Source organism: Gossypium arboreum, chromosome 3, assembly GCF_025698485.1.
Source record: "Gossypium arboreum isolate Shixiya-1 chromosome 3, ASM2569848v2, whole genome shotgun sequence".
NCBI classification, from domain to species: domain Eukaryota; kingdom Viridiplantae; phylum Streptophyta; class Magnoliopsida; order Malvales; family Malvaceae; genus Gossypium; species Gossypium arboreum.
This window is the reverse complement of record NC_069072.1, coordinates 63579359-63605586: the sequence shown is the minus strand read 5'-3', so window position 1 is coordinate 63605586 and position 26228 is coordinate 63579359. Positions and strand designations below refer to the sequence as shown.

Below are 26228 nucleotides of genomic sequence, written 5' to 3'. Positions count from 1 at the left end.
TTGGGTCACTCGGTTAGGGTAAATAAACTGTATAGAGATGTGCCTATAGAAAATCAAGGAAAAGTTTTCTCTGGAGATCTGATGGAGCTACCTTTCGGAGAATTCGATCTCATTTTGGGAATGGATTGGCTTGTTAAGCATAGGGCTACTCTGGATTGTGCTGCTAAGTGAATAATGTTAAAGACCATAAAGGATGAGGAGGTTTTGATGATAGGCGAGCATAGGGATTATCTGTCTAATGTAGTGTCGGCATTGAGAGCCGAGAAGTGGATTTGAAAGGGATGTGAGGCTTATCTGGCATTTGTAAGCCAATCGAAAATTGAGGATTTAACAGTGGATAAAATTAGAACCGTCAAGGATTTTCAAGATATTTTTCCAGAGGAACTTTCGGGTTTGCCCCCGAACCGAGAGGTTGAGTTTGGAATCAACTTATTGCCTGGAACGGCACCGGTGTCCATTGCACCTTATAGGATGGCACCGAAGGAGTTGGTGGAGCTGAAAGCCCAAATTCAAGAGTTATTGGATAGAGGCTTCATTAGACCAAGTGTGTCTCTGTGGGGAGCACTAGTGTTCGTAAAGAAGAAAGATGGGTCAATGCGGATGTGCATCGATTATCGGCAGTTGAACAAACTGACGATTAAGAACAAGTACCCATTGCCGAGAATCGATGATTTATTCAACCAACTTAGAGGAGCTTTAGTATTTTTCAAGATTGACCTTCGATCTAGGTATCATCAGTTGAGGGTTAAGGAGGTGGATATTCATAAGACGGCATTCAGAACTCGGTATGGTCACTATGAGTTCTTGGTTATGCCATTTGGGTTGACGAACGCACCTGCGGCATTTATGGATCCGATGAATCGAGTGTTCCAACCATACTTGGATCGATTCGTGGTCATCTTTATAAATGATATTCTGGTTTATTCTGAAACTGAGGAGAAGCATGATGAGCATCTTCGTATTGTCTTTGCAAGTCTTTGAGGAGAATGAGCTTTATGGAAAATTCAGTAAGTGTGAGTTCTGGTTGAGAGAGGTAACTTTCTTGGGGCATGTTGTCTCTACTGAAGGGATCTAGGTGGACCCTCAAAAGATTGAAGCGATTCTGGAATGGAAACCACCGAGGTTAGTGTCAGAAATTCGAAGTTTTCTGGGTTTAGTTGGGTACTATAGAAGGTTTATGGAAGGATTTTCTGTTATGGCAGCACCTTTGACAAAGCTTATATGGAAGGGAGTACCGTTTGTTTGGACTGAGAAACAACAGGAATCTTTTGAGAAGCTGAAGAAAGTTCTGACCAAGGCACCTGTACTGATTCAGCCGGAGTCTAGAAAAGATTTTACCGTATGCAGTGATGCATCACATGTAGGGTTGGGCTATGTGCTGATGCAAGAGGGTAAAGTGGTTGCTTATGCATCGCATGACGACTTAAACCACATGAAGTTAACTATCCTACTCATGATCCGGGTTGGGCGGTAATCTTTGCACTTAAGATTTGGAGACATTACATGCGGAGAAAGGTGTATTAGATACACGATCATAAGAGTCTTAAGTACTTGCTAACTCGAAGCGGTGAACCTTAGGCGTGAGAGATGGATAGAGTTGCTTAAGGATTATGACTGCGAGATTGAGTATCACCCAGGCAAAGCTAATGTGGTGGTTGATGCCCTAAGTCGTAGAACTGTATCTGATCTGAGAGCCATGTTTACTCATTTAAGTCTGTATGACGATGGTAGTCTGTTAGCGAAGCGCAAGTTAGGCCGACACAGGTGGATGAGATTAAGGAAAAATAGTCGAGGATGAGTCCTTTGGTTTCTCAATTTGACAAGTTAAGAATGGGGATACTTGAGTTCGGGCCGAGCAGTGAGGGAGTTACGTGTTACCGAGGTAGAGTTTGTATTCAAGGACTCTAACTTGAGGCAAGCAATTACGAAAGAAGCTCATGGGGGTGCATGTGCTATGCATCTGGAGGGAGTAAAATGTATCGCGACTTAAAGGAGTTGTATTAGTGGCACGGATTGAAGCGAGAGGTAATGAAGTTGTGGGAAAATGTCGACTTGTCGCAAGTGAAAGCTGAACATCAATTACCTTCCGGACTTTTGCAACGGTGAAAGTACCACTTTGGAAGTGGGAGAGGGTAACTATGGATTTTGTGAGTGGGTTACCCTTGACACCGTCGAAGAAGGACCCGATTTGGGTAATTGTGGATAGGTTGACCAAATCGCTCATTTCATACATGCCTGCGACGATTATTCACTTGAAGTTAGCCAAATTGTATGTGACGGAAATAGTGCGACTTCACGGAGTGCCAGTGTCGATTATTTCTGATCGAGATCCTAGATTCACATCTCAGTTTTGGCAAAAGTTGCATGAGGCATTGGGTTCGCAGTTGAACTTTAGTACAGCTTTTCATCCTCAGACTGATGATCAGTCGAAAAAGGTTATTTAGATTCTGGAAGACATGTTGAAGGGATGTGTTGTCGACTTTTGAGGCAATTGGAAGGATTACTTACCGTTGGCAGAGTTTGCATACAACAACAGTTATCAGACAGGTATTCGAATGGCTCCTTATGAGGCACTGTATGGGTGAAGATGTCGTACACCTAGTTGTTGGACCGAGTTGGGTGAACGACATGTTCTTGGACCTGAATTGGTGGCAGATACTGAGGATAAGGTCAAGTTGATTAGAGACCGGTTGAAGGAAGCATCTGATAGACAGAAGTCATATGCAGATTTGAAGCGCAAGGAAATTGAGTACTCTGTGGGTGATATGGTCTTCTTGAAGGTTTTACCTTGGAAGAAAATATTAAGGTTTGGGAGGAAAGGCAAGCTAAGTCCGTGGTTCATTAGGCCTTATCGGATTCTTAAGCGAGTGGGTCCAGTGGCTTATCAGTTGGAGCTACCTCCAGAGTTGGATAGGATTTATGATGTCTTTCACGTCTCCATGTTAAGGCGGTATCGTTCTGACCCTACTCATGTTGTGCCAGTTACAGAGATCGAGGTTCAAACAGACTTGAGTTTTGAGGAAGAGCCTGTGTAGATTTTGGATTAAGATGTTAAGATTTTGAGGAGGAAATCAGTTTCGCTAGTAGAGGTGCTGTGGCGTAATCATGGCCGAGAGGAAGCTACTTGGGAGCCAGAAGTGGCGATGCATCAACAATATCCTCATCTGTTTGATTCAGGTAAAATTTCGAGGACGGAATTTCTTTAAGGAGGGTAGAGTTGTAACACCCCAATTTTCGGGTTTTCTGTGTTTCTGTGATTTTTAAAATTTGTGTGTGTTCTGGTTGGTTAATATATATATTTTAGTAGGTTAGTAGGCTTTTGGAAGGCCCAAACTTAAGTTAAATCCGTGGTAGTCTTTGGAATTTTAATTTTATGAACAGGTGATGCAATTGGCGTTTGGGCTTTTAAGAGTAAAGGGGTAAAAGATGACACAAAAAAGAGTGTGGTGTAGTGGCAAGGTGGCGCCACTTAGGGGACAAGGAAGTGGCGCCATAGAGGAAGCAAGGGGTCCAAGGTTCAAGTCTTGGCTCTTACAATATATTTTGGTTTTTCTTTTCAATAAATCTAGAAGCAAGTAGGTGCGCTTTAATGTTTAATATGTTGGATTTATGACACAAATGAGTTGATGGCCTAGTGGTGGTAGCGTGAGTTGGCATGTGAGAGGATTTTGGTTCGAATCCTTTGGCATGCAAAGGTTGATTATTTTGCTATGTTGGGACAACAAGAGTTGGTCTTGGTTTTAAACTCTGGTGATGGAGGGATCCCACATCGGGAAGCTAACATAAGAGTAGATGGAGAGCTGGCTTTAAATAGAGCAAACCATGAGGAGAGTAGGCATACCCTTCTTGGTGATCCTTTCGCTTTGTGGCGTGTTCGTTTGGGTTGGGCGTCGACTAAGAGTGTTTGGGCGCGGATTAACTGCAGTCTCCTAACAGTGTGTATTCCTCATTACTCTAGCAGTAGGACGACTATTTCGGGCCGCGATGGGCTGAAATGGGCCATGTGGTCCCAATGGGTCCGTAGGCCCAAGTGGATAAGTTGTAGAATTACCGAAATACCCCTGTAGGGTAGAATTATTGAAATACCCCTGTAGGGTAGAATTACCGAAATACGCTTGTAGGATAGAATTACCGAAATACCCTTGTAGGGTAGAAATATTGAAAACCCCTGTAGGGTAGAATTACCGAGATATCCTTGTGGGGTAAAATTACCATTTTGCCCTTCATGTGTAAATGACTAACTTGTGGGATGATTGGGTTAGTTGACGTGGATTTATGTTAGTTCTCATTAATTCATAAGTCTAATGTGTTAGTGATCGATTGTAGGATTATCGCGTGGGAGATATCGTCATCAATCGTCATCAACTAGGTGTGTAAACGACACCCTCCCTTAGACTGAATCGGTAAAAGCCGAAATACCGAAACGTTGGTATTTTGTGAACTCTTGAGCATGCGAGCGCTCGTGAGACAGTTGTTAATAAATATGGTGCATTTGGATGATTAGAGTGCAGAGTGTGCATTTTAGTACTGCAGTATTTTTGGGCTTAATGGGTTTGAAAATGGGCTAATGGGCCATGGGCCCACTTTGGTAAAAAACGAGGTAAGTACTTCTGATTACTTGGTAAACATTAGAATGAGCATGAAACCTTAGCAATAGGTAATAATTACTAAAATACCCTTATGCATGCAAAATTACGATTTTACCCTTAGGGTTATTTTTTTCTGAAAAGCATGATCGATGTGAGTCGGCCCGGGTAGATGAGTCGAATTCACGTAGTTGCCCGATCGTAGTTCGAGAGAGTCGTTCGTGCCTCGGATTTTAGTAATAAAAGTAAAATAATGGATTAGAATAAGCGAAAGGTTTCAAGAAGGGTAAGTTTAGTAATAGGTTCGGTTATGTGTAGCAAAGATGGGTGATGGATAAATGGGTCGGTTTGGTTACAAGAAGGAAAATTGAAAGATGGGGGATGGAAAAATAAACTCAACGTCAGGAATGATTCAACACTAAGAAGTGTCACCCCGGTTCCTATATTGTTAATGTGAAGTATAGATAGATGGATAGGTGAACGCCACACCAAGATTGGTGATAAGTTCAAGCAAGACGATTGACGCCACTAGCACAAGCCAGATAAGTCTTTCGAAACTTGTACGAGATATGAGAGGAAGCAACCTCACAAGAACAAATGTTCATTAACAATTTTGGCAAAAAGTCCCTTTACAATGAAATGTGCAAACTATTTATAGGCTAACAAGTAGTAGCCGAATGGACAAACTAATAGCTTTAAAGACTAAATAAATTCAGCTATGAATGCACTAGAATAATCTAGAACAAGTCTTTAATTAGCTAGGACTAAATTCGGCTAATGGGAACTCCATTGGACAGCTTCATGTGTAAGCAAAGCATCTTGGATGAATGTGATGTCTTGGGAACTCAATAGCTTGCCTAAATTCGTCCATGGGATGAATGAATCATTCAAAAAGTGTCTCTTGGCCGAATAGACACCTAGGGAAGTCAATTGGATAGCAAACAATTCATGTATTTCACCCATATACATTCGGCCATGCATGAACTAGAAGGGAGCTTGAATCTAGCCGTACATGAACATGTAATAAATGCCTTCATTCATGCATGTGTGCCGTCCAAAGTGAATGTATCTTCTTAATCCATATGCATGTAATTAACCTCCCATGTATATGAACTTAATTCCCTCAAGCATTGAACCGTAGTGCATGAATCTTCCCATTCATTGAACTTTCCGTTCATGCATCTCTTCATGAATGTACCTTCCACATTCGGCTAACCTACATGAATTAACACACAATTAATTAAAATATAACTATTCATAAAAATCATAATTAATAATTAAACAATTTAATGAAATTAACTAAATTCAAACATAATAATTATAAGTCAACTAATGAAGTAAATTCGGCTAGCTCAAAAATAGTCAAAACACTTAATGAGTTGAAATTAAGCTAGGGGTTTCGGCATGAGCTGTAGCAAACTTAATTATAAACTAAATTAAGACTTAGTTTATTGAAAGGAAGAAAGAAGGAGCTGAAAGTAAGCTCGGTGAGAGCTCAAGCAGTGAAACGAGCTCAAATGAGCCGAGTTGAGTGGGCCAGAGCTCGAGGAGGCGAAATGAGCTAGGATCGACTTGCCAACAATGCAAGGGTCCTTTGGATAGTTGCTTCAAGCTGATTTTGTGAGCATTGGCCCTTGTTTGAACCAAGGTTTTGCATTAGAAGCTAAAATAGCTTCTAGGAAATGTTTAGCATGAGCTTGAGTTATAGGTCCTTTAGGCAGCTCAATAGATCCTTGGTGTGCATTTGAGGATGCCCCGGGTGTGCTCACATCAATGATGTTTTGTTTCTGTATATGTATGCCATGACATATTATTTCTGTTGCATGGGGCATGGGTTTATATTGATGGAGGAAGCGTTACAGCGCCTCATTTGCAATCTGTGGCCTCGCCACATAAATCTGATACGGTGACTTCGTCACAATATCCGTAGCCTCGCTACAATCTGGTGGCTTCGCCACATATATATATATATATATATATATATATATATATATATATGTTCAGTGGCCTAGCCACAATATTCATATCTGGTGACTTCGTCACAATATCCGCGACCTCATTGCAATTTCTATAATGTGTAGCGGTTGGTTGGGTCGAGTAGTCTCCCCACATGGTGTAAGGCTGATGCAGGGGTGTTATGGATGGCTCTGGGTTGGGATTTCGCATTCATGATATATTTGTTCAGTATTTGCTATGGGCCTATGGGTTTCATTCGATTTACATCGGGCAAGGCCCGATAAGTCGACTCGAGGTTTGATCTGCTTTGGGCTATGGTTGGGTTATGTTACACTGAGTTTACCGAACTCACCTTTATTTTCATCTCTGCGAAATCCCCAATCGTAGTTGGCTTGGTGTATGGGATTCGGAGTGGCCACATCATCTGCAAAGTTGGTTTTTCTAAGTTAGTTTATTTTTATTATTTTTATATTCGATTTAATTTTGGGTTTTAAGTTGTAATAAGGCCGCTATTTAAATTTCTTTTTCCGCTATGGTTTTATTTTCTGATTATATTTATACTATGACGAAACTGCTGGTGTTAGGCTGCGCGGGTTTTCAAAATTAATGAACGTTTCCAAGACTCAACAAGCACAACAAATAGATAGCCTAAAATTGATAAACTGGCTTTTCATTCAACCGCTGTTTTTACAAAGACCACCCCAATCACTTATGTGACAGCCTTAAAACAACCCTAGTCGGAATGTGGTTTCGAGACCACAAAAACCGAGGCATAAAAATAATTTGATATTTATTTTGATGCCTATAATATGTGTTAACTCATGTGTGACATTTTTTATGCTTTAATTTAGAGTTATAAATGTGAATTTCACTAGAAAGGACCTAGTAGAAAACTTTGAAAGTATGATGGGGGAATGTGTGATGACTAATTAAAGCATGCATGCAAAACAATGGCCTTGCATGTCAAATACCCTCTTTTACAAGTGATGGCCGCCATGGCAAAGAAATATGGGCAAAACATGTCATAGACATGTTTTGTTGGTGAATCATGGGTGAAAAAAATAAATTAATGAGCATGGGTAATAAAGAAATGGAAAAAGAAAAAAATGGTCTCATGCATGCCCCATTGCCGTGTATTGAGGAAGAGAAAAGAAAAAATTTGTTCATCCATTTTCATTCTCTCTTGACCGAAAATACTAGAGGGAAGGAGGAATTTTGCTTCATGCTTGGTTTGGAAGAAGATTAGGAAGAGGTTTGGCTATACTTGCATCAAGATTAAGGTATGTTTGAGGTTGTGCCATGAGATTCATGCATGTTTTTAGTTGATAGCTTGATGCTCTTGTTAGCCCATGGTTCAAACCTTTGTTATATCATGGGGATGGTATTTGGCCAAGGTGGATTTTGTGTTAATGCCATTGCATGTTAAATATGAAGCTTGCTAATGATATATGTGATGGTGGATTGATGGCTCTTGGACTTTCTTTTTAGTATTTTTGAGTAAGACATTAAGTTCTTTGTTTAATCATGACCAAAATTATGGTGTTGTGATGTATTCGCCATGGTACATCCAAAAGTGTGATTTATGCTCATTGCATGGAAAGTAAGATTTGTGTTTTGAAATTATGTTCATGGTTAGTTACAATCAACTTGAGATTCGGCTCTAGCATATATATATGTATATATGTTTGTACATGATGTATTGGTATGACATATATACTATTTCAAGGTGTATATTTGCTTGTGATGATGTTTGGTTATGAAGTAAATGAGAGATGTGTATTGAGCTACGATATGTAATCGTTAGTTAGTAAAATGTATGCTATTTTTGTGTGGTATTAAGTGTATAATTGGCCTCAACATGGACATGCATATTCGCCACATGAGGGAAATTGGTGTGCATGCATTCGGTTAGAGGAAGCATATTGATGCCTATTCTTGGCTTAGAAAATTCGGCTAAGAGGAATATTAACTAATATGTTGAGTTTGATTCATGATTTCGTACACATGCGACTTTGATGCCTAATGAGTATATATATTGGCTAAGTACCTTGTATTCCTCTTCGATGCTCAAATGATTAAATCGATTTATTTGTTAAATTAAGCTCAAGAGCAAAGGGAACTAGATCCGACAAAGGGAAGGAAAAAGTGGTCGAATAGCCATTGAAATCGTTCGACGACATCCTAGGTAAGTTCTTGAGTAATAGAGCTTAAATTCGAATTGATTAGATCATGTTTAAAGCAAATTAAAATCATGCTCTTTGTGTGTGGCTATTGAGCCGAAATTGCAAGTGTGAAAAGTGCCTTGTGTTTGAGTTTTGCTAATGAAAATGAAATACTGAATGTGTCATAATTTATTGATAATTGTGCTCGGTTATTGAATGATGTCGAGCTAAGTCCGAAGGCTTTGTGCTAAGTGACTATATCCGGACTAGGATCCGAAGGCATTCGTGCGAGTTAATAAATCCGGGCTAAGCCGAAGGCATTTGTGCAAGTTACTAAACCGGGTTAAGTCCGAAGGCATTCGTGCGAGTCACTATAACCTAAGCCGTCCGAAGGCATTTGAGCGAGTCGTTATATCCGGTTAAATTCGAAGGTGCGTGATTCGAGAATGAGTGATCTTGCTGTAAAATTTTCAGATTAATACGCTTGAAAAATTCCAGCAATGAGGTATGTTCGTATGTGCTTGAATTAGTTGATTCCTTGAATAATATTCGCTCGATCGAGTAATGAGTTTCGGTTTTGGCTAAGATGATCCCTTATGTATGAACATAGGGGTTGGAATGTGAAATGAGTAGGATATTGAGAATTTGTGCATATGAAATTATCCGTTAGCTTTATGAATGCTATGCTTTTATGGTGCTGGAATTTCTTGCTCAAACTTACTAAGCATAAATTGCTTATTCCGTTTTCTCTGTTTCTTTGTTTATAGATTTTGACTCGTCACTATCGGACTCGGGATTTTTGGAAGTCGAAGTCTCCACACTATCAAAGCCCCCATTTTGGTACAATTTTGGTTGAACTTTGAAATGGCATGTATAGGACTACCCTTTTGTTGAAGGTCATGTACCTTTCGGTTTGTGTAAACTTGGATAGCCATGCGAAAATGGCTTATATCGTTTTAGCATAGTACCATAATCGTTTGTATGTTGATCATTATGAGGTATGGAATTGTTTTGAAACGATTAGCCATTGGAATGGTTAATCATGATCACACTTTGTGCTATGTATGCAAAAAGGGCCAATTGAATCATGGAAATCATGAAATAGGTAAAGCCTACCTTAAAGGCAGATGCTGACAGCAGCAGTGATGTGGATGTGAAAAATCACTAAAAATAGTAGGAATGGTATTAAATAGTGAATAAATTATGTAAATGAACTTTAATGAATCTACTTTCATATGGAAGAAACGAAACGGTCATATGAGTTATATGTTAAGAGATATTAAAGTTCTCGTGAAACAGTGCCAGAACGGTTTCTGGATCCCCTGTTCCGACTTTGGAAATTCATTGTAAATTAACCAGAGATAATTAGGAGTCATGCCATATATTTATAGATTCCTCTCTGAGTCTAGTTTCTATAGAAACAAACGGCATCAGTATTAAAGCCCTGTACAAGGAGATATTCAATTCGTAACGCACGAAGGTCAGTGTAGTCGAACCCTGGAATAGGGGAGACTTTAACTAATAAACTGTACTAATTGGCTCGACCAAAAATTCTAGAAAAAAATCTGTAGATGGACATATGAGTCTAGTTTCAGGGAAAAATTACGAAACAAATTTTCGAGCTTTGAAACTCAAGATATGATTTTTAAGGCGACAGTGATGCAGTGACCAGCTAGTCTGGAAATTCCTAAATGGACTGTGAAAATAGTTAAGTCTGTGTGCACCTTGTGTCCGATTCCGGTAACGGACTCGGGTACGGGGTGTTACAACTTAAACCAACGAATGCATACTAAGTCATAAGTTCATATGACACGTCAGATCTAGCAATAACGTCTGGGTCGGGTTTGGGGTGTTACAATTTTTATGATTTGACTTGGCTTTAATATGTTTATGGATATGCTATGAAATGTTTGAAATTTTTGTTTGTTTGAATTGTAAACTCTAGTAATGCTCCGTAACCCTATTCCGATGACAGATACGGGTTAGGGGTGTTACAAATTTCTCAATTTCAAATCTCAATTTCATCAATCCATTATCATACACTTATCAACATTACTCATCTCCATATCACAACATATAAATCATTATACATTATTTTCATAACTATCCAATTAAGTCCTTTATCACAACCACTCAATCAATCAATTTCATTCAACCCAATTCATCAATTCAAAACATTTTTTCTCAACTAACTCACCTTGATAACTTACCATGTGAAGTAACGTGAATGCAACAATTGAGATAGTTCAGATTGTAGAAACACAAACCGTGAACTCTGAGCTATTCGTCGACAACTTATCTTTTCCTTTCTTTAACAACGGATCTAGGTCGACGTTAGCAATTGAAGCTTGGAAACCTTGAAATCCTTAGCTGAATGTTTTTCTCTTTTCTTCACTTTGGTTTCAGTTTGATGAAAGGAAGAAGACAACCTTCTCTTCCATCCAATTATCACATTTTGTTACATATGTTTTTATTTTATTTTGTTTTTATTATTTTAATAAAAATTATAACATTTTAACCATATAAATCCATGTTGCCATCCACTATGTTCTAATAATGGTTTAATTGCCTCAAGATTTGCTTAACTAAGTTATATATAGTGATTTACTAATAAGTTAACTTTTGACACTTTTATGATTTTGTCCCTGTACCCTAATTAAGCACCAATTCAATGAAATTACCTAACCAAAATTCAATTCACCCCAAACATCACTCCATAAATATTTAACAAAAACATTTATGAACCTGATTTACAAAAATGGGGTTACAAAATCACACTTTCTGACACCATTAACTTTCGGGTCATTCTAGAGTTAGAGGGAGAAGGAATTGCAGCAGGGACTATAGCAATAGGGGCCACATCGCCAGATGTTACAACACGACCTTTTCCTTTCTTTCGGCAAAGCTCCCTTATAGGGCTACCCTCGTCTTCGCTACTCAGAATATTGGCAATCCCAATAGCAGTTTTCCTCTTCTTCTTACTCTTGCTTCTGCAGCAGAAGTACCAAAGGGACCGCCTCGAATATTTTGCATGAATGATTGAACATCTATATATTCGTCAATTTCCCTAGACAAACTTGTTGATTCCTCTAAGTTCTCTTCAACAACGTGAACTGTGCTTGCATCACCAAGAAGTCTATTATTAGTACCAGTTATCATAATGAGGTTCGCATCACTCTTTAACTCCCCTACAAGTTTAAAGAACCACGAACGAGGCTTTAATTTACAAAAGCTATAAAAATAATTTTTTGGGTTCCTCTTTCTTCCCTAAGAGTATAAGCCCCAAATCATCAGTGACTCTATGTGGCCATACGAACTATGTAGGAAATACCCTTATGCTGTCCACACCATTACCATCCTCAATAGGCCACCATCCATTAGGACTTAGATTTAAGAGGTAATGTTGAAACACATTCCTAACAATTAGCACTTCCTCCAAATCTAGTACGCAACCCTTGTGAAGTTTATAATACTGACCCCACCCAACTTCAGACATAATCTCTCATTTTTTCAGGTACATACTCTTACTAGGTATCAATTAGTTGGAAAATCAAAACCACATTTAAGCTTGTACTTAACCTGTATGTACTTACAGTGGTTTAGGCGAAGGTTTGAAGACCAATTTGCGATGATTGATTCTACATCTTCACGAAGAGAGAAATAAAACAAACCCACCAAACCTCCTTAATTGCATGCTTTTAGTTGGTACAAATTCTTGAAAACGACATCAATGGCACTTCCTCCTGCCAACTACATTCAATGAAATATGCCATTATGACCCACCACGAAAAGCCATATAACTTTCCCGGAGCTATCTTGTATTCATCAAGAATATGGTAGAAGGGGTGGAGTGGTAAATGGAAACATGCCTCTATCACATGTAATGGAAGTACGAAACTCTTGTCGGCAGTGTCTTTTAATCGGCTTAATCTTTTGGTGATTGAGAAGTCGTAAGTGAAGTTGGGTAGTTGAATTCCTCAAGCAACCAAAATGCGACTCATTTCCTCCTCTTTGGTGGTTCAAACATAAACTTTTACCTCCACTGAGTAGTCACTTCACGGCTTTGTGAAAAGATGCCTTGAATAACATGACCGCTTCCTCTTGTCCTAACCATTATGTTCTAATAAACCTAGAAAAAATCACAAGAACGATGGAGATATTAAGAAAATTACCTTTGAAGTTGTTCTTCTCAACAACAGCTTATTCTCTGAAATCTTGAATTCTCTTATTCTTTGAAATCTTGAATTCGAACAATTTAATTTTTAAGGCTCAGGCAACCTTTTGTTAAAAGGGTTTTGTACTTTAACGATTCATGTATCTGAGAATAAGGGCACAATCAGTTGTGTATAGCTATACCACTGCTTAACACGTAGCGAAATGTAAATTACAAGTTAAAACACAAGGTCTATGTAATAAGCTTCTCCTCATGTAACCTTTCATATTGTAAAATCAGGTTCTAAGAAGAGTCACTTTATAACTTTTCTTTGAACCAAGCGGGGGACAAATTGTTATGATACTCACTATTACCTACCCGAGTACTCAATTGGGTCTTGACCCATACTCTATGAGGCACATTTTAGGTTCGCATGTAAGGTGTTTGCAGGCTTCTATGATGAGACCGCATATGTGAGTTCGCACCATCATAAATGTGAACCTACATCATGCAAACACGTGTAACCCTAGACTAGGGTAAGTGTCGACATGCATGGGAATCTGCCTACTATATCACATCCATGAATAATAACCATATCATATAAATATACAATTTAACCCATCTGAAGAGGACACACTCTAAAAACTACTCAGCACCCACACAATCCTAAAGCCAACAACCAATGAAAACAAATCAAGTAGTAAAAAAAATCGGTGTTGAAGAAGCCCCAAACAAAAACTTGAACGGAGAGACGAAAGCTTAACCTGAGCATGAGGAGTGAGGCATTGATGAATAGAGTAATATATCAACAAACGGCGGTCAATTAACAACGAAGAACGAAGATCCGTTTGAGGGAAGCTCAAAAGTTTTTTTGTTTCTTTTAAGGATTTTGGTTTTGGATCTTAGAAAACAAATGAGAGGTCCAAGATTAGGAAGGAGAAACTTTTTGATGTATTTCTTTAGCTGAAGAAAGACCGAAGAACAACAAAACGTGGTGGTTGAATAATGACAATGGCTAGGGTTTGTTAGAAAAAAAAAGAGAGAATAAAAAATGAAAAGAGAGAAAATAAACTTGCGGAAGAGAAAAAGAAAAATGTAAATGTTTTTAAAAAATTTAAAGATTTGGCATTCTCGTCACCATCACACTCCTCACATTTACAAATCAATAAAGTTTATGTGAAATGGTAACAATTTAAATATTGATGACCAAAAAGTCAATTTAACTAAACATAAATAATTATTTTTATAGTTTAGCCAACAAAGAAGAGAAAATAATAAAGAATTATATAATTTACGGCTCGGGTCCTCGTTCATTTAACTTTCCTTCAAGATTACCCTAAAAAAGAAGAGAGGAAAACTTCCCTTCAAGAAAGAGGAGCGAAAACGGAAAAGACTTTTAGTTGAATTTAATTTTTTCTTTTCCTCTTTCGCTTCATCTAAGACTGAGACACCAACCATGTCGTTTCCTCCGGGGATCCGCCGCCGTTTTGTGGTGTCTTTTCCTTTATTGTTGCTCGTGACTTTGTCTTTTGCTGTTGTTGCCACCGCCGACGGTGCTTCCCAGGACGAAGGCCCTGAGTTACCTGCTTGCAACAACCCTTTCAAATTGGTAATTTCATTTCATTTCATGTTTTTTTCTTATGTCATTAGTATTTATGACATTTGTATTTGATAAAAAAGTTTTTTTTTTTCTATTTTAATTGGTTAATTTTGGATCTAAATCCAAAATGATTTGGAATAGTTTCAAATTCTATTAGCTCCATTAGTTATTCTTTAGGGTTTGAGAGAAAGAGATTGAGAGAGAAATAGGAATAGGAAAAAGAGCAAATTGTCTTTTCTTCCTTCAATTTGAGAAAACAACGGAAAGAATTGTTGCTCTGGTTAGTTTGAGGTTTGATTTCTGTAGGGATTTTCTCTGACAATGGAATTTATACTGGGAACCACAGTTGCAGCCAACTAGCATGCGGCTTGTGAGTTCCATGGGCAAATAATTACAAACAAGATCCTGGAAAAGGAATTCGAATGATCTGCTTGATCTGGATTGTTACAAGCTAGGAGTCCAAAAATTGGGTTCTTTATAATTTGCATTTCTATAGGAAAATGTTTAGGATTTAAAAAAAGCGGAAGGGTTTTGAAAATCATTTAGTAATTTAGAAGAAGGAATGAATCTGGTTACTAATTTTTTGAAACCAGCAAGTGCCGAAGGGTGCAAAAATGTAAAGAAGAGAGTTTTAACTGGAACATTATGCTGCTGCATAATAAGCTGTTATAGGACAATTTTACTACAGTACAAAGTACTGAATGATCGACCTTGAAAACTTGAGTTCTGGGGATACATCAAATTTTTGTGGGTTTTTTGAAGAATATATGCAAAACCAAAAGTTCTTTCGAATAAAATAATGTTGTACACCTGTTATGTCGGTGATACAAAATTACTTTTGTGATTTTGCTTATTATCTGAAGGCTTTTACAGTTATTTTACAGAGTTCCACAATACCATGAAATAGACCAATTATTTTATTGGTTGGTGTTCAAACTTTATATTGGGAAATATCAATAACAGAGAAGTAGCATGTGAGATTTTGATATGGTAGGCTAGTCCGAGTTTCATATCTTAGAGTAATAGAGTGATAAAGGGTACTAGTATATGTTTATCCTAATTTCTTAACAACTAAGTTAAAATCTTCTAGGTCAAGGTGAAGATCTGGGTTGATGGTGTTGAAGGTGAAGATTTGTCTGGTATAACTGCAAGCTTTGGAGCATCATTGCCCGAGGAAGCCAACAAAAGTTCTAAATTGCCTGCTGTTTTCTCAAATCCCCTAAATGGCTGTTCTAATTCTTCTTCAAAGGTTCTGTCTCAATTTATCATTACTCACAAATTTGTTGGTGAACTTTCAATGCCAGGAATTGTTTTTTTTTAGTTGGAGTACATTCGCTTAAGTTAAATATGGTGAAATTTGTAAGCCATCTATGCTATTTACATTTTATTGAATTTGGTGTTATGAGTTAAGTGACACCAGTTTAATAAATGAAAGTACCATGAAACCAACTAAACCAGAATATAAAAAATAAAATACAGAAATTTTGTCTTCAGTTATTCTATCGAGAGATGTATTTTTAGAAAACTACACTTTTCTTCCTAGAAAAACTATCCACTTTTTCTTTAAAAAGCTTCCAATAAGTGATTTCTTCTCTTTGAAAACTGTTTCTACGTCTAACTTTTTCTTTCATCCATATAGTGGGTATGTGGTGTATGTATGACTGAACTACTAAAATAAGTACTCATGTAACTTCTTTTATCAGAGGGGGGGGGGGAGAAACCACCTAGGGGTGTACTAAATTCTATTTCTCTTAAACTTCTCTTAGCTCTGGGAGGACCATGTAAGCCAATGAAGTTTGGGGATGATACTTTATAGAAGTTTTGAATAAAATTTATGGTTTCATAAGCACTATAATCTGACTCATCATTGTTGGGATTTTATGATTACAGCTAACTGGTTCTGTAGCCTTGTCCATACGTGGTGATTGTGACTTTGTAACTAAGGCAAAAGTTGCACAGTCAGGAGGTGCTTCAGCCTTGCTGGTGATAAATGACAATGAAGGTTATATATATATATATATATATTTTTCTTTTTTGCTGGTATATGCTATTGGTATTTTAAACTTCATTTTGAAGTTCAATTTGATGATTGGTTATTGTTAATATATCCAGAACTTTACAAGATGGTTTGTTCTGAGAATGATACATCTTTAAATATTTCAATACCTGTTGTGATGATTCCGAAATCAGCTGGAGATGCAATTAACAAATCCATGGAAGAGAAACATGGTAAACACTTGATCTCATATAATGTCTTTCTTTCTTTTTCTTTTTGTTTTTCAGATGCAAATGAGCTATTTCTAGATTGTTAGAAACCAGGATATCTTGTTCTGAAAATGGTATGATGATGTTGGACAGAATGCACTTAAGCCTCTAGATCTGATTTAAAATTGCTAAATAAACTAGCTTTTGGTTAAAGCTTAGTCAATTCAGCGTACAAATGTGTCTAAACTATTGTTTGACTTAGCTATAAGAAATTGGATTCAGGAAACACTTCATCACCTTTTTGTTAGCGGTTCAAGTCTAAATGAAAAGATTACTTAATGCCATTAATATAAGGTTTGTCGTTTTGATGTTATAAATATGTCTTCTGCAATGTGCAGGTTTTCTGTGTTTGTACATTCCTGTATGATTATGGATCAGTGTAACTAAACCTTAAGCTTTAAAGAAGATAAGAATAATTGTTATGGTACTAAACAAAACCTTTAATGTCATTTCCCTTGTCTATATTTTTAATATAAGAACTCATGGCTATCTGCTTTTCTTGAATGCAAACCTCAGGGTGATCTTTACTATACTGGCACTAAAATTTTATTTTTCATGTGTGCAAAATTTCAAGCACACAATAACATCATTGGATATCTAAGATTAGAATGCTTAATAATATAGAGAATTTGGGTCTGAGTTGAGAGTGTTACATTTTCCAGTAGAAGCTTTGAAGGGTTGAAATTTTATGCTGACTGAGAAGTACGCCAGAGAAACTTAAGAAAAGAAAGAATATTATGCCTGTAATAGCAGCTGCAGTGGCTGTTCAATCTGCTTCAGTTTCCACCATCTGTCCCAAACAATGTTCATTATTTTCATGTCTGTATTTTTTTTTTTTTTATCTTTTTCAGTTTTCTCTCTAATCCCAACTTAAGTGTAATTACTTAAGACTGAAGCTTCTCCTGCTATAATGGCTGAGTTCAACCTTGGTTGCTATTATAACCTTGATCATTAGTGTCATTCGATTTCCAATTTTATCGGCTGTAAGCACAAGTTTTGAAGAAATCAGATTCAGTACAATATTAGCATTTTACCATTTTGGTTTGTGTGCTATTCTGTACCAATCTTATCAGCTTGTTCAAGTCAATTGATGCAAGATTTTGGTTTTTCTAAAAATCATTTTTCACTTGGTTGATTTTTTAATCAACTAATAAAGACTTCTTTTTAATAATTTCATTCAAAGACATGTTCTTTAAATTAAGCTATTGCATCTGATTTACAATAATTACTATATTTTCTAATATTTTTATTTAAAAATTTGGATATTAAACATTTATAATTTTGAAAATTCAAACAAATAAACATATAGATGTGTATGATGGGGGCATAGTTACGTATGTATGTAATATATATTATGTTCAATGTTGTCAAGGCCACCAAGCGCACTCAAGGCGCTAGGACCTTTATAGAGCTTGAGGAGCAAAAAAGACGCTCGCCTGAGTAAACCAAGGTGCAAGCATATAAATAAATATAAATAGATATGTAAAATATATAAAAAAACATATGTAACTAATACATATAATTAATAAGTATTAATTAATTAGTAAAAGAAAGTTAAATTTTAATATAGTTCAATTTATAAATTCAAAACATTGTTCAATTGTTTTAGTTTAATAATTTACTTAATGTATTGTAAAATAAAGCACCATTAGTACGAAATTAGATATCATCATCAGAAACTAGCACTAAATTTTCTTTATCTTCTCTTGAAAAGTTTTAACTTTTAGGAGTTAACTAGGTTTTTATATAATAAAATTAGGTCAATAATTAATTAAAAAAGTCATTTATTATATTTTATTATAGTTTTCTTTTAAAAGCCACAATAATATATAGAAACAGGAGAATGGAGCGGCTCTTTAGTGAAGTGTGCTTTTTTGCGCCTGGCTTTGCTACAAAGGCGCCGAAATTGCACCAGCTGCTCACCTGATTGAAGTCGCCTCGCCTTGAGGTGACTGAGGCAGTAATGGCCATTTGCGCTATGCCTTAGCGCCTAGGTGCTCGCCTTGACATCATTGATTTTATTAGAGAACTTGAAAATAAGTTATATGTGAACAAAAGTTATTTTAAACATACTGATGAAAATCCGAAATGGTACATTGAAACACATTGGTAAATGGATGTTACTTTTACTTTTGGTGTATATACATGTACCTCTTGGATGCATACATTCTTTCTGATCTTTTAAGTTTGTTCTCATATAATGATTCATATAAACTAAATCATTTTAGTTTTCCAATGCAGTGGAATTTTTATTATATGCACCAACTCGTCCGATTGTGGATTTCTCGGTGATATTTTTGTGGGCAATGGCTGTTGGCACGATTGTTACTGCTTCACTTTGGCAAGAGTTTGGCACTTCTGAGAATTCTGACGAACGCTATAATGAATTATCTAAGGTTTACCATAATCTATCTCTGTTAATTGTTATGAAGATTATAGCTGAGGTCTTTGTTTATGCGTGTCTTATATATATTTGTTGATACCTATAATATTGGGAGTAATTGGTTCTGATGAAAAGCATATTGTCTAGGTTTTCCTAAAATTTTGAGTACCTATTAGTATTTTCATATAAATGACATTCATGGCAATTGAATTTTCAAGACATTTGATGATTGGTGCTTCTAATCAGTTTGTATTGTTCACATGGTTATTTTTGTTACTTTCTTTTCAAAGTTTATGGTGGGTCTGGTTGGTTGGCAGTATACAATTAAGTTTTTTGTTTTTCTTTCTAGATATTTTTCTATTATCTTATCAGCTGGTAGATGATTAGCGTCCATATTGTTTGTCATATATCTAAAAGTCCAGTTTGATGGGTAGTGTGGTGTTTGCTTCATTTTTCAATAAAATTCTTATGTTGGCACATTGCATCTAAGTGAGTTAGTGTCCTTTGCAAGGAATTAGGAAAATGCATATGGGATTGTTCCTGCATCATCAGCAGACAACTATTTTATACTGCTTTGATTTGTCATGCGAAGAAATCATACCAATTTCCATTTATATCTCTCCCTTTTCATAGTGTATCTGTATTCTTGCTTTTCTTTCTAATTCCGTCATTATAGCATCTTATTCTTGAAAGGAAATTTAAGTGATGTTTTTTCTGCTGCTGTTGACTAGGAATCTCCTAATGCTGGAACAGGCGATGATGATGACAAGGAAATCCTTGATATTAGTGTAAAGGGTGCTGTGGTTTTTGTTATAACGGCATCCACTTTTCTGGTGCTACTCTACTTTTTCATGTCTGCTTGGTTTGTTTGGTTGCTGATTGTACTCTTCTGCATTGGTGGTGTTCAGGTAACACAGTTACTTTTGTGTTTGAATTTTATGCGTTATTTATTATGTATATTTGGATGTATGCTCAAATCTGCCAATGGTTAGACAGAGCATGTCAAAAACAGCCTACACATTTAATGTTATTATCTGTGTTCCATTTTTTCTTAACATTTTTATAGCCGGTGGTTTGCAAAATGGAAATGTGATATAGAAAATATTAGCACCTCCTAATATATTACAATGGATATTAAAAGTATGCAAGTAATGATTAGAAATGTGTAACTGGGTTGCTGTTCACTGCTGTACTTCTGAATATGTTATGTTGAAACACCAGTTTCTGTGATGTACAGAGTGTTGAAGAAGCTATTCCCCCCCCCCTTTTTCTTTTGTCATTTTTAAACTTTCTTTTTTGTCGTAGTGATGTATTCCCTTATGGAAATCTTTTGTATATCTGTTGAGGGTTTTTCTTTTTCCAGGGAATGCATACTTGCATTATGACGCCTATAGTGAGGTATGCTCGAAATTTGCTTGTCTTTGCTATAAACCTGTCACGTAGCTGTTTTACAAGATTATCTTTTTGTTCTTGTTTCTGATTTAAGTGTGCTAGCAGAAAATGCAGAAATTGTCCGCAGAAGACACTGAATTTGCCCCTCTTTGGGGAGGTTTCAATTGTCTCATTTGTGGTTGCATTGTGCTGTTTGATTTTTGCTGTTGTCTGGGCTGTCAATCGGCGAGAATCATATTCATGGGTGGGCCAAGATATTCTTGTAATTCTCCACATCGCCACTTTGCATTCCAGTAATGGATGTTTTGGGAATTGATCATACTTTCTAAGATACAAATATTTAGCACTCTCTCTAGTGTAATATCTTTGCTTAATAATATGTTGAATATGTGGATGCCAATTTCAGGACAAGAAAGATGGCTTTATCAACTTGGCAATTAACTGATTCTATTGCAGGGAAACAAGTAGGGTTTTGAGATTTAAATTTTATGGTGAATGATGTTAAGAGTATTGGAAATTAGAAATGTATTACAAGGTTTGGAATAGGATTGAGAATCAGGTCATAAAATCAGAGTTAGAAGGATGTTTAGAATCAGATCTAAACGGTACTGGAATGCAGTGGACTTTAAATTACTGACTTAGGTAGGTAGACAAAATCTGGTTTAAAGGAAATGTTATCTAGTATCTCATATTTGAATTCCAATGATATCCATTTTTCACCTACTTATTTCTCTGTTGTTTTGAGTAGCTTGAGGTTAGTATTAACTTTTCCAACATTGTTGTGATGCCTTTTTCTTTGCATTTGTTGATGACCTTGATATATATTTTGTTTGAAAGGGGATCTGTTTGATGATAACAGTCTTACAGTTGGCTCGACTACCTAATATCAAGGTAGAATGGTTTCTTTATCATGTATTTATAAAATATATTTTACTCCATGGCCTAATAGTTCTTCATGAACCAGGTTGCTACAGTGCTTCTCTGTTGTGCATTTGTTTATGACATCTTCTGGGTCTTCCTATCGCCACTTATATTCCATCAGAGTGTGATGATTGTAGTAAGCCTTTACCCTTTTGGTTGTTGAACTGAAATTAATATGCTTTGTGTTAATTGTTGTAAAGTAATTGACTAATCTTTTGCTTTGACTCCATTGAAAGTATTGAATCTTTGCATCTAATGGAGCAGCAGCACCTTTCTCATTACTCAATTCAATACCATCTTTCGTAAAAATTTGTTTATATGGAAAAGCATGGTCCCTTGATTTCCTTGTGATTAGCCAGTGCAGTAATTCTTATGGACATAAATAATAATTACACAATCAAATATATTCTGATGGAACGAAGGATGATTCCTTGGTTTGGTTGAATCTATGATTTTTCTCATGCTTCTTACGTTGACTTAAAAGAAATGATTTCTAGATTACAAAATATGCACGGTTCTTACTCTTAAGATTACTTTTTAGGGCGCCTTATTGGAGTTACAAAATTGATTTTATTGTATTTTTCTTTTAACCTGGTAATAACCTCTTCCTTTTTTGGTGATTATGTTCTCTGGTTTCTTTCTGTTTTGTGTAATGGAGAACATCTCTCATCAGAAATCATGTTGTCAATCATAGATTTGTCTCAATCTTTCCTGTCAAATAACTAGCTAGCCTATGTTATTTGGTTTAGGGCTGAGAATAAGTTTTTAAACTCAAACATCCTTGTGAATAAGTCCAATAAAATGTAAGTCAATCTGGTCCGTCACGTGCTTGTATTGAATTTGTTTATTATTTTAAACTCTAAACCACTAGTTCAAAGAGGCTTTGATACCGCATAAAGGAATCAGTAGCATTTTAGATGCCAATGTTTTTGAGGAGTTACTTCTTATGTAAACTGATTTGGTTAGTTGGTCAATCCAGCCGTGTATTTATATGCTTGCATAAATATTCACACACATATATGTATATATACTACACACCACACTAGTTTATACTTACTGTAAAATCTTACTTCTTACCTGCAATTCCACTTCAATAGAAGTGGTTTTGGCATATGGCAAGCACCCATAAACCCAGGTGGCCCTACATCTGGTCAAACTAAAAACAAGGTGACTGTTCAAGGATGAGCTTTTGATCTCTGACATTTTGCTCCTGTTAATAGGTTGCTCGAGGTGACAATAGTGGTGGAGAATCAATTCCCATGCTTTTGAGAGTTCCGAGAGCTTTTGATCCATGGGGTGGTTATGATATGATTGGATTCGGTGACATTCTCTTTCCTGGTTTGCTCGTTGCATTTGCTTTTAGGTACTCTTTTCCTTTATTTTGTTAGCTTTCATCACTGATACCAAGATGCAAATAAGTGGTTTGATAGCGGTCACTGAACAAGGTGTTGTCAAGCTGTTTCAGTCAGCATTTGAACTGTTTTTAGTGTCAATTTTGAGTTTTAATGTTAATATTGCATACTGGTCCTTTGACTTAAGCCATTGTTTATTAAGAGTGTGTTTGGATGAAGAATTTTAAAATCTTTGAGATTTTTAAAATGCTAGCATTTTGGAATTTATCAATTCAAAATGCTAGGATTTGTAATTGCTTGTTTGGATAAAAATCGATTTTTAAAAAGAAAATTAGGTTATTGGAATTTTACAAATTAAAAATAATTATAAAAGAAGAATAATTATATTAAAATAAATAATATAAAAATTTAATATGGATATCATTATATTAATAAAATTTATAAATAGTTTTAATAAAATAAACTTTAAAAAGTACGTATTATAATTAATAAAAGCAATAATTTTGAAGTTTAAGCTTTTTATCTTATAATGGAACAATGTGTATTAAATCAAACAAAATTATTAGAATTTCGAAAAACCACCTATTCAGGTGGAATTTGATGAAAGAATTTGAGCTATAATTTCCTCTTGAAATTAATTACAAAATTTGAAATTCCTTGATATATTTACCCAAACAAGTAAATTCATTCTTAGAATTCTGAAAACCTTGATACAAATGGAATCCCTCTTACAAATTCCTCACCCAAATGCACCCTAAGGGTTTTAATCTTTTCATTGTTTATGGGTTTATGATTATTTTCCCTGTTTGGTTGTCTCAGATACGATAAAGCATGCAAGAAGCATCTTGCCAATGGATACTTTCTGTGGTTGATAATTGGCTATGGATTTGGTGAGTGTTCATGCATCATAATTTTGTTAATACATACGCTATTTATATATGCGTACTATGTTACTCTAACATGGATGTGAGAGTTAGATACAAGTATGTTAAATCTTTTCCAAGGTTTTCGATGTGTTCGGAGGGTCTTTGGAGGGCCATATCCCAACACCCATGTCCAAATATTATTGGATATGGGAACTTCAAGCAAAAGGAACAGTTGGATTGACATAGTATATATAGTTATATTCTTTTCCTAACTGTGTCATAAGACTTGGGGTGTGTTTGGTTGGATGAAAAAGTGGAGATATGGGAGGGAGTTGAAAAGTGGAAAGAAAATAAATTTGGAGTGTGCATAATAGAAAAGATAAGTGAGGAAAGAAAATAGGAGGGATGATCATTTTCTATCCTAATGTATAAAAATCGATCCTTCCAAATTAAAATGCTGAGAGGAGAGAAAATGAGAGATAGGTGTATGTTAGTTCAAAATTTCAAATGTTTTTTTTCCCTTTATTTTTCAACTCTACCAAGTAATGGATGGAAAGAAAATTATATTTTCCATCCTTCCTACCAAACACACCTATGCAAAGAAAAATTATATTTTCCTTTTTTCTATCTTTCTATCCTTTCAATTTTTCATCTTTCCAATTTTCCTTTCCTCTCTATCAAACAAAGCTATATTTACCCACCTAGTGAGGATAACGTATTGTCTATGAAATATAACTGTTTTCATCAGGCTTACTATGTGACTTCAGTTGATTGATGTTTCTATCTTTGCAATTTTTGTTCCTAGTCTAACTCCCCTACAAATGTTTATTTAACTCAGGAATGATTTTGAAGATGTTTTACCTGAGATTTAAGTTCTTTGATCTCAAATAATCTGTTTTACCTTTGTCTGTTTCAAATTGGCACTGAACTGAGACCCGGACTTGAATCTCCTATGGAATCACCTGCTTTATTCTTTGAGGTTGATATTACAGGAATAAGTAAGATCTTTGCTGTTGAAATTTCCTCTTGAAGGGAAATGAGTCTATCATCGTTAACCCCCCCCCCCCCCCCCACACACACACACTTGTAATATTGCCTTTCGGTTCTAGATTTTAAAATACCGTTCTTCATCTTGAGAAACAAATTGAATATTGAATTGTTTTACATGCTGTCTAGGTTTTTGAGCATAATATGTTTGATTGCATGTAAGTACCAAAACCTTGATATTTGATTTGTAAAAATGAATGATGATCTGAGGTTTTTTTCTCGTATTAGTTTGGTTGAGACTCCACTAAAAGCCAAGTTGGAAAGCAGTGAAATAACTATTATGAAGCTGTAGTGAAAGATATTTAATTGTTTCAATTTCCACATATTGCAGGCCTCTTGTTTACATACCTAGGGTTATATCTAATGAATGGACAGGGTCAACCGGCACTCCTCTATCTTGTTCCTTGTACACTAGGTAACAAAGCTTTTGATTCCACCTGGACGGTCCGGACAGTAAAAGGATTTCATATGCTTTCTCAATTTGAGTCATTTTCCCCTTTCTCCATTGCTCATGCTTTCTTCTCTGGTTTTGCAGGTGTTACGGTTATATTAGGTTTGGTGAGAGGAGAGCTGAAAGAGCTTTGGAATTACAGCCCTGAGTCGTCATCTGCCACGACAAATCTCACCGGAGAGGCTTGAAGCAGGTAATTTTTCATAAAAATCGGATTGCTGATCATTATAAGCTAATTAGTGTATAAAATGATAGATCTGGCATGATCCTTGCAAGGAAATATATTTGGAGTTTTCGGAGGGCGAATTGCCAATGAAATTTATCGCGCGATCAAGGTTCGATTCTTACCCCCAAATTGCAGCAAATGTAATATTCTGCAATATTATGCACGGATTGTCAATTTTCATTTTGTGCAAAATTTGTGAGCAGGTATATATATCTATATACTCAACTTTGAACTTAAGCTAATTTGTGAACTATTTCCGTATTTTATTTTAGAAAAATCTCATTTTACTGATGGCATGTTGTACAAAGTTGTAAGAACAAAGAGAGCTACAATTGAAGTTATTTTCTGTTCTTTTTCTTCAGTTAATATATAGATGCACCGTAATAATATTATATTTCCAAGGGTAATGTAAGATTTTTTCTTTTTAATAATCTACAATTAGAGGTTGATTTGGATGAAAAGTCTGGTTTACTATTCAAAGTAATTTTAAAAATTTTTATAATTAAATTTAAATAAAAATAAAACTAATACTAAGATGTGAATTCGGTGGGGACTGGGTTGGCATAAATTTATGAAACCGGCTTATCTGGTATGGGTTATGTTTACCAGTATGGACATGTAAAAATGTCTAAGAACAAAACGTAACACTTGTATATCTGATCAACTTTAGTCAATGTTTTCGTGTTATGTTTTGTTGAACATAACTTTTTTTCATATTTTTGAGTTAAAAAAGAGAATGAAAATTAACATTATTTGTATTTACTTTAAAAAGACATTTGTATTTTGTTGTAAAATGGATGTCTATATAGCTCTCATAACCTTTAAGAATTTATTTTATTGTGACTTATAAACCCTAAAAATTTTAAGG

General features: G+C 35.9%; 1 protein-coding gene across 1 annotated transcript; it reads left to right on the top strand.

Annotated features, from left to right (window-relative positions):
- Positions 1-14072: 14072 nt before the first annotated feature.
- On the top strand, positions 14073-25726 carry LOC108473698 (signal peptide peptidase-like 3). Its single transcript, XM_053025722.1, has 15 exons — positions 14073-14466; positions 15548-15706; positions 16348-16459; positions 16570-16686; positions 18964-19118; positions 19837-20013; positions 20469-20503; positions 20603-20759; positions 21335-21388; positions 21462-21554; positions 22639-22781; positions 23590-23660; positions 25015-25098; positions 25219-25327; positions 25411-25726. The coding sequence occupies exons 1-14, from the start codon at positions 14314-14316 to the stop codon at positions 25320-25322; spliced, it is 1614 nt and encodes a 537-aa protein (XP_052881682.1). The 5' UTR covers positions 14073-14313; the 3' UTR covers positions 25323-25327; positions 25411-25726.
- Positions 25727-26228: the final 502 nt, after the last annotated feature.

What these genes read in the sequence shown, in the direction of transcription:
- LOC108473698 (XM_053025722.1), top strand. Translation starts at nt 14,314, where the DNA reads ATGTCGTTTCCTCCGGGGATCCGCCGCCGTTTTGTGGTGTCTTTTCCT. An exon ending in GCAACAACCCTTTCAAATTG is followed by an intron (nt 14,467 to 15,547) that starts GTAATTTCATTT and finishes AAAATCTTCTAG; the next exon opens with GTCAAGGTGAAGATCTGGGT. An exon ending in ATCCATGGAAGAGAAACATG is followed by an intron (nt 16,687 to 18,963) that starts GTAAACACTTGA and finishes TTTCCAATGCAG; the next exon opens with TGGAATTTTTATTATATGCA.